The sequence below is a fragment of the Triticum dicoccoides genome, chromosome 7B (genome assembly GCF_002162155.2).
Source record: "Triticum dicoccoides isolate Atlit2015 ecotype Zavitan chromosome 7B, WEW_v2.0, whole genome shotgun sequence".
Taxonomy (NCBI): Eukaryota; Viridiplantae; Streptophyta; class Magnoliopsida; order Poales; family Poaceae; genus Triticum; species Triticum dicoccoides.
The window spans coordinates 487,697,045-487,710,668 of NC_041393.1; the positions used below are offsets into that span (position 1 = coordinate 487,697,045).

At 49.7% G+C, this 13,624-nt stretch overlaps 1 protein-coding gene across 4 annotated transcripts in view; it reads left to right on the forward strand.

Moving 5' to 3' along the window:
- The first annotated feature begins 10,108 nt into the window (after positions 1–10,108).
- Positions 10,109–13,624, forward strand: part of LOC119338615 (protein ROOT INITIATION DEFECTIVE 3-like) — a 5,544-nt gene continuing 2,028 nt past the window's right edge. Inside the window, exons 1-7 of one of the 4 annotated variants that reach the window (XM_037610910.1) lie at positions 10,109–10,418; positions 10,501–10,614; positions 10,711–10,838; positions 10,918–11,056; positions 11,140–11,339; positions 12,064–12,309; positions 12,564–12,691. In XM_037610910.1, coding sequence (XP_037466807.1) covers positions 10,209–10,418; positions 10,501–10,614; positions 10,711–10,838; positions 10,918–11,056; positions 11,140–11,339; positions 12,064–12,309; positions 12,564–12,691 — 1,165 coding nt within the window. In that variant the 5' untranslated portion in view covers positions 10,109–10,208. The remainder of the gene's footprint in view (positions 10,419–10,500; positions 10,615–10,710; positions 10,839–10,917; positions 11,057–11,139; positions 11,340–12,063; positions 12,310–12,563; positions 12,692–13,624) is intronic. The other 3 variants (XM_037610911.1, XM_037610912.1, XM_037610913.1) reach the window with 3 other exon arrangements.

The following is a 13,624-nucleotide window of genomic DNA, read 5'->3' on the forward strand; positions in this document are numbered from 1 at the left end:
TTATATGCCTTGATCATCGTGTCGAAAATAATACACCTTACATAAAGGAATGGAGGGAGTATTTCGGATAGACTAGGCGTTCGGTCTAACCGAACCAATCGTTTTGCCTCTTCAAGTAATAAAGAAATTCACATGTGGAGGGTCATTAGGAATGGCTTGGCTGTTGGGTCGGAGCTCCTCCGAAGAAGAACTAAACCTGGAGTGTTCTGCATTGTCTGTGGTCGAGAGGAGACGGTGATGCACCGTTTCTGGACATGCCAACACTCGGTACAGGTTTGGGACCAGCTTCGATCGGACAAGGGAGTATTGGTGGCTACACCGCCGGTGTTCACAACCTCCCAGAGCGAACTAGCTAACTGGCTGCTTGGATGGTTCGCGGAAGCACATGCCGATGAGCGGGAGGCAATGATCCATGTTGTGTACGCCTTATGGCTGGCACGCAATGAGACAAAAAACGGCAAGAGAATTGAGGCTCCGCATGAAATCATAGAACGGGTATGCTCTCTTATGAAGGAATGGAGAGACGTCCATGTGAAACCAGCTCCGGCGGCAAGACCGGTGATTCAGCAGAGATGGATCGTTCCTGAAGATGGTTGGGTTAAAGCAAATGCAGATGGGGCCACCTCAAGAAATGGACGCAAAGGTGGAGGAGGTGTAGTACTCCGGGACGACAATGGTGGCTTCCTTTTTTTTTCGAAAAGGGGGGCTCCCCGGCCTCTGCATCAAAACGATGCATACGGCCATCTTATTAAAAAAAGGCAAAAGTGCCAACAAGGTTCCACAGTCTCCAGCTAAACCAAAAGGAAAAAAGAGAAATGCAGCTCACACAGAGCTCCAAGCGGCTAGATATACAGACTAGCCCAAAACAGATGCCACAACCGGCTGGCTAACAATAGATAGGGAAACTAATTGCCTATCCTATTACATGACCGCCATCCAAACCGGTTAAAGATATCCCGAGCGACCATCTCCCAATGGATAGATCCAGTAACCAAATGCTCCCTGGCCTCCATCGGAGTGAGTAGCGACCATGAACGGATCAGTGCCGTAGCTCGGAAAATAACCTGCAAAAAATGAATCCGTGATGTTCTGTTAAAAACCAAATCATTTCTGCAATTCCAGATAGTCCATAACAAAGCGCAAACTCCAACCCGAATATGTCTTGTGAGAACAGGCCCAACCCCATGAAGCCATGTCCCAAATAAAGCAAAGACAGAAGTCGGTGGAGGAAGATTAAAAGCAATATGAATCGTCCGCCAAAGAACTCTAGCCAACGGGCAATCAAAGAATAAATGCTTAATCGTCTCATCCCGATCACAGAAACTACACCTAGTAGGACCTGTCCAATTGCGTTTAATCAAGTTGTCCTTTGTTAAAATAACTTGTTTATGGACAAACCACATAAACACTTTTATTTTTAAAGGCACCTTGACAGCCCAAACAAACTTAGAAGTTGGAACATCAGTCGAATTAATAACATCAATATACATTGATTTAACTGTAAATACTCCAGATCTAGTCAACTTCCAACGCAATACATCGGGTCGGTGAGAAAGTTGAACCTCCATTAGTCTCCTTACTAGATGAAGCCATTCTTCCCAACGATTGCCCGCTAGCGACCGTCGAAACTGAATATTAAGGGGGATAGATTGGAATATCGTTGCCACGAACACCTCACGTCGTTGAGCAATCCGATATAAAGACGGATATTGAATGGCTAAAGGTGATTCACCAAGCCAAGTATCCTCCCAGAAACGGGTACTTGTACCGTTTCCAATAACAAATCTCGTCCTATTGAACATAGATTGTTTGACTTTCATTAGTCCTTTCCAGAAAGGCGAATCAGTCGGCCTGACTGCGACCTGGGACAATGTTTTAGTTTGGAGGTACTTGTTACGAAGGATCTGCGCCCACATGGCCTCAGTCCCGGCGGACAACTTCCACAACCACTTACTAAGAAGACATCTGTTCTTGACTTCAAGATTTTCAATACCGAGACCCCCTTGGTCTTTCGGTCTACAGATGATGTCCCATTTAGCAAGCCGGTACTTTCTTTTAAGTTCATCACCCTGCCAAAAGAAGCGCGACCGATAGAAGTCCAGTCTTTTCCTAACACCAACTGGGACCTCAAAGAAAGATAAGAGAAACATAGGCATACTCGTGAGCACCGAATTAATCAAAATCAACCGGCCTCCGTATGACATGAGCTTACCCTTCCAACAGCTCAGTTTTTTCTCAAAACGATCCTCGATGCACTTCCATTCTCTGTTTGTTAGCCTACGATGGTGAATCGGGATACCAAGGTAAGAGAAGGGTAAACCCCCCAACTCGCACCCAAACAACTGCCTATAAGACTCCTGGTCGTCTTTGGCTCTACCAAAGCAGAACAATTCGCTCTTATGGAAGTTAATCTTTAACCCGGTTAATTGTTCAAACAGGCATAACACAAGCTTCATATTTCTCGCCTTGGCCAAATCATGCTCCATAAAGATGATTGTATCATCGGCGTACTGAAGGATGGAAACACCTCCCTCCACAAGATGAGGAGCCAACCCACCCACTTGACCATTTTCCTTAGCCCGGCCTATCAAAATTGCTAACATATCCACCACAATGTTAAACAGGATAGGGGACATCGGTTCTCCTTGTCTTAGGCCTTTATGTGTCTGGAAATAATGACCTATGTCGTCATTCACTTTAATTCCCACACTCCCTTTTTGCGTAAATGATTCGACCTGTCGGCGCCAGGCTTCATCAAAACCTTTCATACGCAATGCCTGTTGGAGGAATGACCACTTAACTTTATCGTACGCTTTTTCGAAATCCACCTTAAAAATTACTCCATCTAATTTTTTGGAATGGATTTCATGGAGCGTTTCATGAAGGACAACCACCCCTTCAAGGATGTTCCTGTCCGGCATGAAAACAGTTTGGGATTGCTGCACCACAGATTGCGCAATCTGTGTGAGCCTATTAGTTCCGACCTTGGTGAAGATTTTGAAACTAACATTGAGGAGGCAGATCGGCCTGAACTGCTCAATCCTCGCAGCATCCGTTTTCTTCGGAATCAAGGTGATAGTTCCAAAATTCAAGTGAAATAATTGAAGCTGTCCAGAGAATAGATCATGAAACATAGGTAGTAAATCCCCCTTAATAATGTGCCAACACTTTTTATAAAACTCAGCCGGGAACCCATCCGGACCGGGAGCCTTATTGTTTTTCATTTGTGCAATAGCCTCAAACACCTCCTTTTCTGAGAACGGGGCAGCCAGGATATCATTATCAGCAGCAGTCAATTGAGGCACGTCCTCAACCCTGGACTCATCGAGGGACACACAATTGGCCTCCGACGGTCCAAATAGCTGTCTATAGTATTCGGTAATATAGGTTTTGAGATTATCCTGCCCTAGAATAGTACCCTCATCCTGCTCTAGCTGAAAGATCCGCTTCTTTCTGTGTTTACCATTAGCAATGAGGTGGAAGAATTGAGTATTCGCGTCCCCTTGGACTACCTTGCGGACCTTGGCACGCAAAGCCCACTTCAATTCTTCTTCGCGGAGAAGTTCTTTCAGCCTCTTCTCCGCCTCATTTTTAACTTGGAGCTCGGTAGGCAATAACAGCGCAGATTCAGCTTTTACGTCCAATGCCTGTATAAGAGAGAGGAGTCTATCCTTCTCAACCTTATACACCCCACTTAGATGCTTAGCCCAACCCCGTAAGAAGCTTCTCAAATGCCTAATTTTATTCTGCCAGCGCTCGACCGCCGTCCTTCCTCCAACACCCTTAGCCCACTCCCTGGCTATGATGTCTAAGAATCCCTCGCGTTCGAACCAGGCCATCTCAAAAGAGAATGTGTTTTTGTTTCCTATATGGTTCGGCTCCCCTGAGTCCACGAACAAAGGTGTGTGATCAGAGATTCCCCGCGTGAGAGCTTGCACCGTAACAAGAGGGAACTTTTGTTCCCACTCCACGCTGGCGAGAACCCGATCAAGCTTCTCATATGTCGGGTTTGGCAGAGCATTAGCCCAGGTAAACTGTCTACCAGTGAGCTCTATCTCCCTTAGATCTAAGCTTTCAATAATAGTATTGAACATAAACGACCACCTGCCGTCGAAGTTATCATTGTTTTTCTCCTCTCTCCTTCTAATGATATTGAAATCACCCCCGACCAAAATCGGAAGTTGTTCGGACCCACATATCCGAACCAGATCCGCCAGAAACTCCGGTTTAAGCTCGGGTTGGGCGGCACCATAGACCGCTACCAACGCCCAGTTGAACCCATCAACTTTAGACCTAACTCGAAACTTTACCGCGAAATCACCCATTACTACACTCCGGACTTCAAGGGCATCACATCTCACACCCAGTAAGATGCCCCCGGATCGACCTCGTGGCGGGAGGCAATGCCAATCAAACTGAAGACCACCCACAAGAGAGGAAAGAAACTGCGGCGCAAAATTATCTCGACCGGTTTCCGACAGAGCAACGAAATCTAACCGATGTTCCAGAGAAGCTTCAGCAAGAAACCTCCTTTTAGCCAAGTCTTTCAGACCTCTGCTATTCCAAAAGATTCCTTTCATAGTTCATCATGGAATTTTTTAGCAGTCCGAATCCTAGCACTCCTACGAACAGCAGAGTCGGGATAAATTTTTCGTTTCCACTTACACCTTAGCTTGGGGTGCTCCTTCACCCGGTCCTCATAACCGGGCTGAACGGAATTGCTATCTGCATCATCTAAGGGCACATCCTCGCCCTCCGACTCCTGATTAGAAGGTGCTAGGTCCGCACATAGATTATTTAGCACTTTTATCCCTAACTCCTCAATTTCCTCATCATTCATGGGCTTGACCGCAGCAAGATGACTAATAGTCTATAAGGCCCGCTCCGCCTCTAAATCTAACATATCATTCACCGAGTTGGATATTTCAATATCATTAGCGCCAAGAGAAACTCCTAATTGGTTTGCATTATTAACAATCTCCTCAGGAGCAAAATGCAATAAAGAATTAGATATGTTAACGGACATACCAGTATATATCGCAGCATCGTGAAGCTTGGCCGCCCTCATAGCGCACCGCTGCTGCATATCGTCCACCTCCGGAAGGTCCAGAACACGGGCACTGGTCCGTCTCCCCGTCGAGACCGGGTCTGGGATACCGCCGAAGGCAACAACCTCCTCTCTAGAATGGGAAAGCTGCGGGCTCCAGATGCCCTCAGACAAGTGCCCGGCGGGTATGGCAAGAGGCGGGATAGCTGGGGCCACCTGCCCACTCCCTCCTCCTGCACCGCCCACCGGCTCAGAGCGAAGCGTCGTAGGGGCGGTCCTCCTGACCGCAGACGATGAAGGGGAGTCTAGGGCCACCTGCCCCAACCCCTCCTCCCCGGGCGTCCCGGGGGATGATGGCGCCATAGCCAGGGCTTGAGGAGGGGGAGCCGAAGCCACCTGCCTCGGGCTCCCACTCCTATCGCTGGCGTCCCCCGACATGGCCGGTGACACCAACGTCTGTATAGGTAGGGAAGAGGACAAGGCCACCTGCCTGGACCCCCGTCCCATAAGGCCCACCTCGGTCATAGATGACAATGTCGGAACCACCTCAATCGGTATAGCAAGGGAAATAGGAGCGACCTCCGGCTCTACATCCCGAAGTGCAGTCTCAGCAGAGTCCAAAGAAGGAAGTGTGTGCTCAAACTCATCATCAGCCTCTACCCTATCACTCCATAGCTTGGGAGGCGCAGAAGCAGGCTCAAAGGACCCAAACCGCAGGGTCGTCGTGGGTACCGAAGGCGGAGTGGAACCAGCTCCGGACCCCTCCCCAGGCAACTGAGCATCAGGACGAGATCTGGTCGAACCCTCTCGAGCAGACTCGTCTGGCGCCCCCGTGGCTCCTGCACCACCATCACTCTCGTGCCTATCAACATCATCCCCAGCAACCTCGTCAGCGAACATCTCAATGTCCTCAAACTCTATGTCGAGCGGGAATACCTCTCCCCTATATGTCCAGTGAACGACATCAGGCACGAAGTCAACATTCAGAACACTCACCAATATCCGAGCCACTCCATGAGCCCGAGTGAAAGCCATATCTACTCTCTCCGTCTTTCCGACCATGATACCCATACTGGCTACAACTCGAACGTCCTGCAGAGGCTTAGATGGGGCCCCAGAAAACCGCAGCCAGATCTGCGTGAGCGGCTTGCCTTTAGGCTCCACCTTCGTCCACTCGTGAAACTCCAAAATACACGTAGTACCTGGAACTCTACACAAGCCAAAACTCAGTAATCTCTGTAAATCCTCCACAGAAGGGAAATCCACCTTAAAGACATTCGCTTCGAGTCCGACCAGCTCCCACTGATAGTCCCCCGGCGCCAACTCCTGAAGTCTGTGGATAATCTGAGCCTCAGTCACCTCGCCCTGAGTTGCCTTCACAATCCCGGTAGTCATGCACTGTGTATCCTCGGGAATCTCCCTCGCCGCCGGGGACTCGAAGAACAATAGCTCCGCACAGTACAGCCCATACATAGTCAGAGATGGAGCCTGGTCACGCACTAACGGGCAATCTCCCGAATCATGTGCAAGCTTGCCACACGAGTCACACAGCTCTGCGACGCACTCTGCAATAAAATGGCCCTTCTCACCACACCGGTAACACAGCATCCTCTCCTTCTTGCGCGCCCATTTGGCCGCCCTCTCGGAGTCAGACCTGTCTGATGTTTCACCTGCAGCCCCAGGCACCGGAACATCAACCTTGGCCAGTGCCGTTACCACCTCCATAGCCCGATTAGTAACATCCGTAGACTGAGCAGAATCCGTCTCAACCGCGGTAACCTTCTGGTCAACAGCAACCGGAGGCGGAGGTTGCCGACGAAACCTACCACGGCCTCCGCCCCGACCACCCCGACGTCCATGGAATCCACCTCTCTGGCGGGGGTCCGGGCCGGAAGCCCCCTCGACAAAGCCACCAGGAGGCCCGAGGAAAGGTCTCTCAGCAGACCCGTCACTCTGCCATGCATAGCCTCGGCCTCCACCGGTAGACGAGGAACCGCGGTGCTGTCCGTCTCCATAAGCATCAACACCATCATCACCCCACTGATCACGGGGCGCCTCAACAGACTCTCGAACTGTCCACTCCTTCCTAGGCTGCGAAGATCCTGACCGATACTGAGCCGGCCTCGCTGCATAATGCGGCGGCGGAGCAGCCCGAGGCGGAGCACCACCCGGGGCCGGCACCACATCACCAGGCCCGCTGCCACGGCCCATGACTGTGGCCACCGGAGGCGACGGCCCCGGAGGTCGCGGTCCTGCAGGGGCTCCTCTTCCCGCAGGAAAGTCCGGCGGTCTGGCAGGCGAAGGCCCCGAAGGTCGCGACCCTACAGGGACTCCTCTTCCCGCAGGAAAGTCCGGCAGCCTGGCAGACGAAGGCCCCAAAGGTCGGGGACCTCCACTGCCCGTAGGCATCACCGGCGGCCGAGCCGCCGCAGGCACGGGCGGCCGTGCCCCTTGGTTGCCACCAACCCGTCCGGAGGGGGCGGGAGCGCCATGCCCGGCCCCGGCGACAACTCGCCCGGCGTCGTCTGCGCTGCTCCCCGCGCCAGGGGCCCCTCGACCAGCCTTCCCAGGCGGCGGCGGCGGCCCGATCGCCCCGGCCTTACTCGCAGCCGCGCGGGGCTGCACTGCCGGCGGTCCACCCGTTCCTCGACCGGCCATCACAAGCAGTGGCGGGATCCGGCAAGCCCGACCAGGACCGCACGGAGGAAGAAAGGGCGTCCCACGCCGGCGAACCCTAGAGGAAGACGACGATACGCACGCGGATGCGGAAACTACGTCCGTGCATGCGGCGCTAGTTGTGCATGTGGCGTCCGGTATGGCCTGGGCCTCATACCCAGCCATATCCGGCCCACTTAGCAAAGCAGGAACGCACGGAGAGTCCGGCCCAAAGCGGCCCAGCAGATTGTTCAATCGCTCGCTGCGTTTCGCCCGGATCCCGCTCGGCAGCCTCGTCGGCAACACAGCCGCCGCCACCGGCAGCGATCTGGTTCTGAACCGATGCGCAGCCCTCCTCTTCTTGACCACCGTCCATGAATCCGGATGTATTAAATCGAACAAGGTAAGGTTTGGTAGGCGTACCTTAGGCAACGGTCCCTTCCACGGCCTGACCGCCGAAGCCGCATTTCTCCGGTGAACGACACGGCGTACCAATTCCTTCCTCTCGTCCGGACGAAGCCCAACCCTCGCCGGATCCTCCACCGGCACAACCGTGTCCACTGTAATGGCCACCTCATCTTCGTCATACCCTGCATGAAATAGATCGCAAATCAGATCCGAAGGCGTAGGTGACGGCGGCGAGTACTCTGAGTTGTCGCTATCTCCGTCGGCCTCCTCCTCGTCCGAAGCCAGGAGGGCCCAGAAGCGACCGCCGATGCCCGCCCTAGCAGCCACAGCAGGAGGACACAGCGCGGCGGAGTCCCCGGCTGTCGCCCGGGGAGTCGCCCGGGGAGTCGCCCTGGGCGGTCTCTCAGTCATATCCTAGCCCCAACAAACGGATGTAGTCCTTTAAAATGGTGGCTTCCTGGCCGGAGCTTGCTATTTCTTCCCAAATGTTGCTGACCCTGAAGCTGCGGAGATCATGGCGTGCAAACAAGCACTGTCAGTTGCTGCTGAAAACAATGTTCAGAAGGTGCACGTAGAGCTGGACAGCCAGTCTCTTGTGCAAACTATCAACCATGCAGAGAAAAATTTATCGGCGTTTGGGCCTTGGCTGGAAGAGATCAAGTCCCTGCTCCACTCTTTTGATGACTTTAGAGTTTCGTGGGTGAGGCGTTCAGCAAATATTGCCGCGCATAAATTAGCTAGGGTAGGCGTAGGTGAAGAACTTTGTAAGGTGTGGGTTGGACTACCTCCAGATTGCATTCTAGATGTGATCGCGGACGAGATTCCGAACTTCTTTTAATTCAATAAAGCGGCGGCATTTACCCTAAAAAAAAGTAATAAAGAAATTCGGGCTCCTTCCATATATGTGATGACTGGTCGGTTACTCCACAAATGCAAAACCGATAGGTTTTTGCATCGAGAACTCCGTTCGGTCCTTGGTCATGACCGAAGAGGAGTGACATTTCCTGGAGTCAAGTACTCCCTCCGTTCCGAATTACTTGTCGCACATATGGATGCATCTAGATGTATTTTAGTTTTAGATACATTCATTTCAGCGACGAATAATTTAGAACGGAGGGAGTAGCCAAATCTTGAGCAAAAAACAATGGACATACAAGCAGAAATCAAGTATGGGCAGAAATTGTAGGAGGAAGGAACTGTTGCCAGAAATCGTTGCTGGCGGGCAGCCGACCGCTATGCGAGTACTACAAATGTCATCTTCGACCATGATGGTAGCCATGAATGTCGCGCATTGAAGCCGTGCAAAAAACGTCACTCCGCGACCGAGCTCCTCGTCAAGCCGACATCTCTATGGGTTGCTCCGACCGCCGGCAGCACGTCGACGAGGTCGTCCACGGCCACTGTTCCCCGCCTCCAGCATGAACGTCGCCCGTCACGGTGCGCTCGAGCTTAAGCTGCATCCGCCATGCAGGGGGAGCACCGGCGTCCGCGTTCACCATGAGTTACTGCATCCGGCGCCGTCGTATGACAGTGTTGCTGCTCGCTGTCCGGCGCCGGCGTGTTGCTGCTCGCCGTTCGTATCCACTGTGAGTTTTTGCATCCGGCGGCGGCGTGTAGTGAGTTTCTGCAACAAGATCTCTGCTGTAAAACAAAAAACTGGAAGAAAACCTCTATTGCAAAAAAAAAAAAAATCCAACGAGACCTATGTTACAAAATAGATTAAATTACAATAAACCTTTGTTGAAAAAAAAAAACTGTAATAACACATATGTTGCAAAAATAATCTACAACTTGACCTATGCTGTAAAAGATTCGCCATCTTGCGACCCGTGAAATCTGATGGATTGAGCGGTCGAGTGTCATCTTCTATCACTGCAATATAACATAGGTCAAGGTGGCGGATCTTTTCAAGTTCTTGAGGATTTGGTAGTGTGCGCTTTTTTAACATCTGATTTTTAGAAAAAAAAAGGGGGTGAATCTGCCAGAAGTTGCTCCTAGGGGATGTGCGACAAGTCCATTTGCCTTTCAAATTTCAGAACGACGGCGTCCGCTTTTCAGCTTAGGAAACCCTAAACCCTAGCCCCCTCTCCCCACTCCCATGGCGCCGCCGTCGCAACTGGTGCTCGCGGCCTCCTCCACCGACGCCGGCGTGGCCGCGTGGGACCTCCGCACGGGGTCCGAGGCCATCCGCCACCGCCCCTGCGCCTCCCGGCCACGTGCCGTCGCTGCCGTCGCCGGCCGCTTCCTCGCCGCCGCCCAAATCGCCGCCGGCAACTCCGCCCCCATCCACTACTACCACTGGGACAAGGTAAGCATTCCTCACAAACTGGACTTCATTTACTTGAACTCGAAACCCTAGGCTGAGCTTGTGTTCTCGGTTCCTATTGCAGCCTCAGGTGGCTGTGAAGAGCTTCCCCGCCGAGCCAATCCGCGCGCTCATTGCTGACCCGGAGGGGAACTATCTCATCGGCGGCGGTGTGTCCGGTGACATATTCTTTTGGGAGGTGAGGGGATTGTGGTTTCTAGGTGGTGTGGCGGAACTGTTACTGAAAAGCTGCTCCAGCTTGCACCTGTTAATTTTTGTGTGTTTCTGTGTGTAGGTGGCTAGTGGAGAGCTGCTTGTCCGATGGCATGCTCACTATCGTGATGTTAGGTGCCTTGCCCTCTATGACATGTTGCTTGTCTCAGCGTCCGAGGATGGGAGCATCAAAATTTGGGATCTTCTCACGTATGTAGTCTGACGAGGGTAAAAGTTAGGCAAACTATTTTGTATTTTGTTTGACCGGGTTAGTTGGTGTTGATTGCAGGATGCTTGATGAGCAATCAAGGTTTGAGGCAAAGACGCCATACCTATACAACTTCAATCAGCACACACTTCCTGTAACTGATATTGCTTGTTTTCATGGAGCAATTGCTGTGTCATCTTCAGAGGACCGCACATGTAAAGTGTGTGCTCGATTTTTTTTCCCCTTTTTAGTTGTAGGATAATGAAGGATCTCAATGCTCATATATTTGTTATCTTTCCCCAGATATGGAGTCTATCAGAGGGCAGGATGCTGAGAAGTATTTCATTTCCTGCTATCATTGATTCTGTTGAAATAGACCCAAGAAGTCATATTTTCTATGCTGGTGGTAGAGATGGAAAGATATATGTTACTGCTATGGGTGTTGATGCCTCCTCTCAGGGCCGTGATGATTCGTCTATTCTCGGTATTCTGGATGACCACAGGTTTGCTTACTGTCCTTCTTTTTCCTCAGTGTGTCTCTTTTATCATGTTATGTAAGTAGCTCCAGTATGCAGCTCACAAATTCTCTTATGTCATCTATGAGTAGACTGGTTAAAAACTTGTCCTGTTTGCTTGCGCTGTAACTTGGCTTGAAATCTGAATTTGCGGTTTCACTCTCTGGTAAATCAATGCAGCTTATTTTGTTGTTCTTGTTGTTGTACTTTGCTTCATTTTTTATTTATGCTATAGTTTTATGCCCTAGTATTAGTGAAGCACAATCGATATGCCTAAAATTTGTAAGTGTGTCGTATGCAAATATGCTTAACAATATCTGCCTGTTGCTTTTGATATCAACTATATATCAGAGTAAGCATAATTAACTTGTGGGAAGTTAGGTCACCTCGGTATCAGTACTGTGCGGAAGATGGCTAAGACGGCATGCCGTGAAGTGGATTTAGCTGTTAAAAGGGGAGATGCACTTGATCATAGTGAGAGGACTAGAAGGGTTGACAAACAATATGTAGATGAGAGATCTATTTGAGGCTTGTCTTTGACAAATTACATGCCAGTAGCTACGAGGACTCAACCATAGTACTTGTAACTTAACTCACTTGTCCTTGCTTTGACCTAGTGACTTACAAACCTCTACACCTCTACTAGATGTGAAGTAGGTCTGAAAAATACACCAATTGAACTCTCCTTCTGGCTGCTATATCCGAGTTGCAGGAGGACTGTCGCTGCGCCACGGGCTGCACATCCTTCCTGTTGCTGCTGCCCATGTTTTAGTCTGCTGGTGCACTTCTGGCTAGAAGCTGGGAAAAGTGAGGCGATAAGCTGCTTGGTCCATGAACTTGGAAGTTGTAAACAAAAATGTTTGAATGGTCTCTTGATCAAGGAGAGTATGATCTGTTTACTGGTACCAGATTTGGTGTTGCTGTGCTACGCTCGGCTGCCTGGGAGCAATAAAGAAATGTGCAATTATTCACTTCCAGTCGATTATTGCTTGAACTTATATTATTTTATTCGACAATACTCCATAGCTCATCATATATAGTTTAGTTTACCATTTACTGGAGATATGTGTACTTTGGTTAGCAGTGCGAGATAAATTAAGATCTCAACAAATACTTCTGCTGTTTAGTTTGAGTCGCTCCATTGCAAATATTATGGTATTTGTGTTGCAAGATTTATTCAGTTGATCCTGGTGATTTGTGTAATTTGTTCAGCAAGGCGGTAACGAGCTTAACATCAAGTACAGATGGCCTTCTACTAGTCTCTGGTTCGGAGGATGGTAATGTTCGGGTTTGGGATACCAGAAGTCAGCAAGTAACCCGAAAATTCAAACACTCCCAAGGTTCATAGTTTATTTCCACACTTGAACCTTGCTCTTCAGACGTTATGTAGAAATTGTGAAAGTTTGAACCTGTTTGATAAGTATTCTGCATTATCATGGACTACGGAGTTGTTGTTTTTGTGTGCGAGAGAAGTTGATGGTTGTGGCCATGCTTAATTGTGACTAGTAGAAACACTCCTGTTGGAAAAAGCAAACGATATCTGGTATTCAATGCTGGCACCTTCAGTAGATTGACATGAAAGTCTAGCTTGTTGCCTTTCTTGCTTGTAACATGCTTAATGGTGACTAGAAAGTAGAAACATTCCTATTAGAAAGTCTAGCTTGTTGCCTTTCTTGCTTGTAACATGCTTAATGGTGACTAGAAAGTAGAAACATTCCTATTAGAAAAAGCAAATGAAATGGTATTAAATGTCTGCACCTTCAATAGATTGACACAAGTCTAGTTTGTTGCCTTTCTAGCATTGGTTATAGGTTTACCGTCATTCATTCCATTAAAGATGTATATCTAAAACATTTGAAGTTTGCATTGTCTGCACCCTGCTCTTACTGGTGCACAGGGATAATTTACCCATGGACAACTGATGTAAGCATTATGGCTAACAACTTTGATTTGCATGATTACTCACCAAGTCACCAGTCACCATGGAGAAAACTTGAGCATATTTAATTTAAGGCAGTTATTAAAAGATACGAGGGAAAATTTGTATTTTGATACTTCCTGTTTGTAGTGCCATAACGAGTTAATCTTCTGTAGTATCACGGCAGACCCAAAGCCAAGTCCTACCTTTTCCTAAGCGTTGATGGCAAGTGTTCAGCTGTTCATTTGATATGTGTGATAGTTTGTAATTCATGCTGGACTATGTTTTTAAGGCGACGCCTAGGTGTCGAGGCGCCCCCCAGCGCTTTGCAAATATGCCCGCTTTAGGCGCCTAG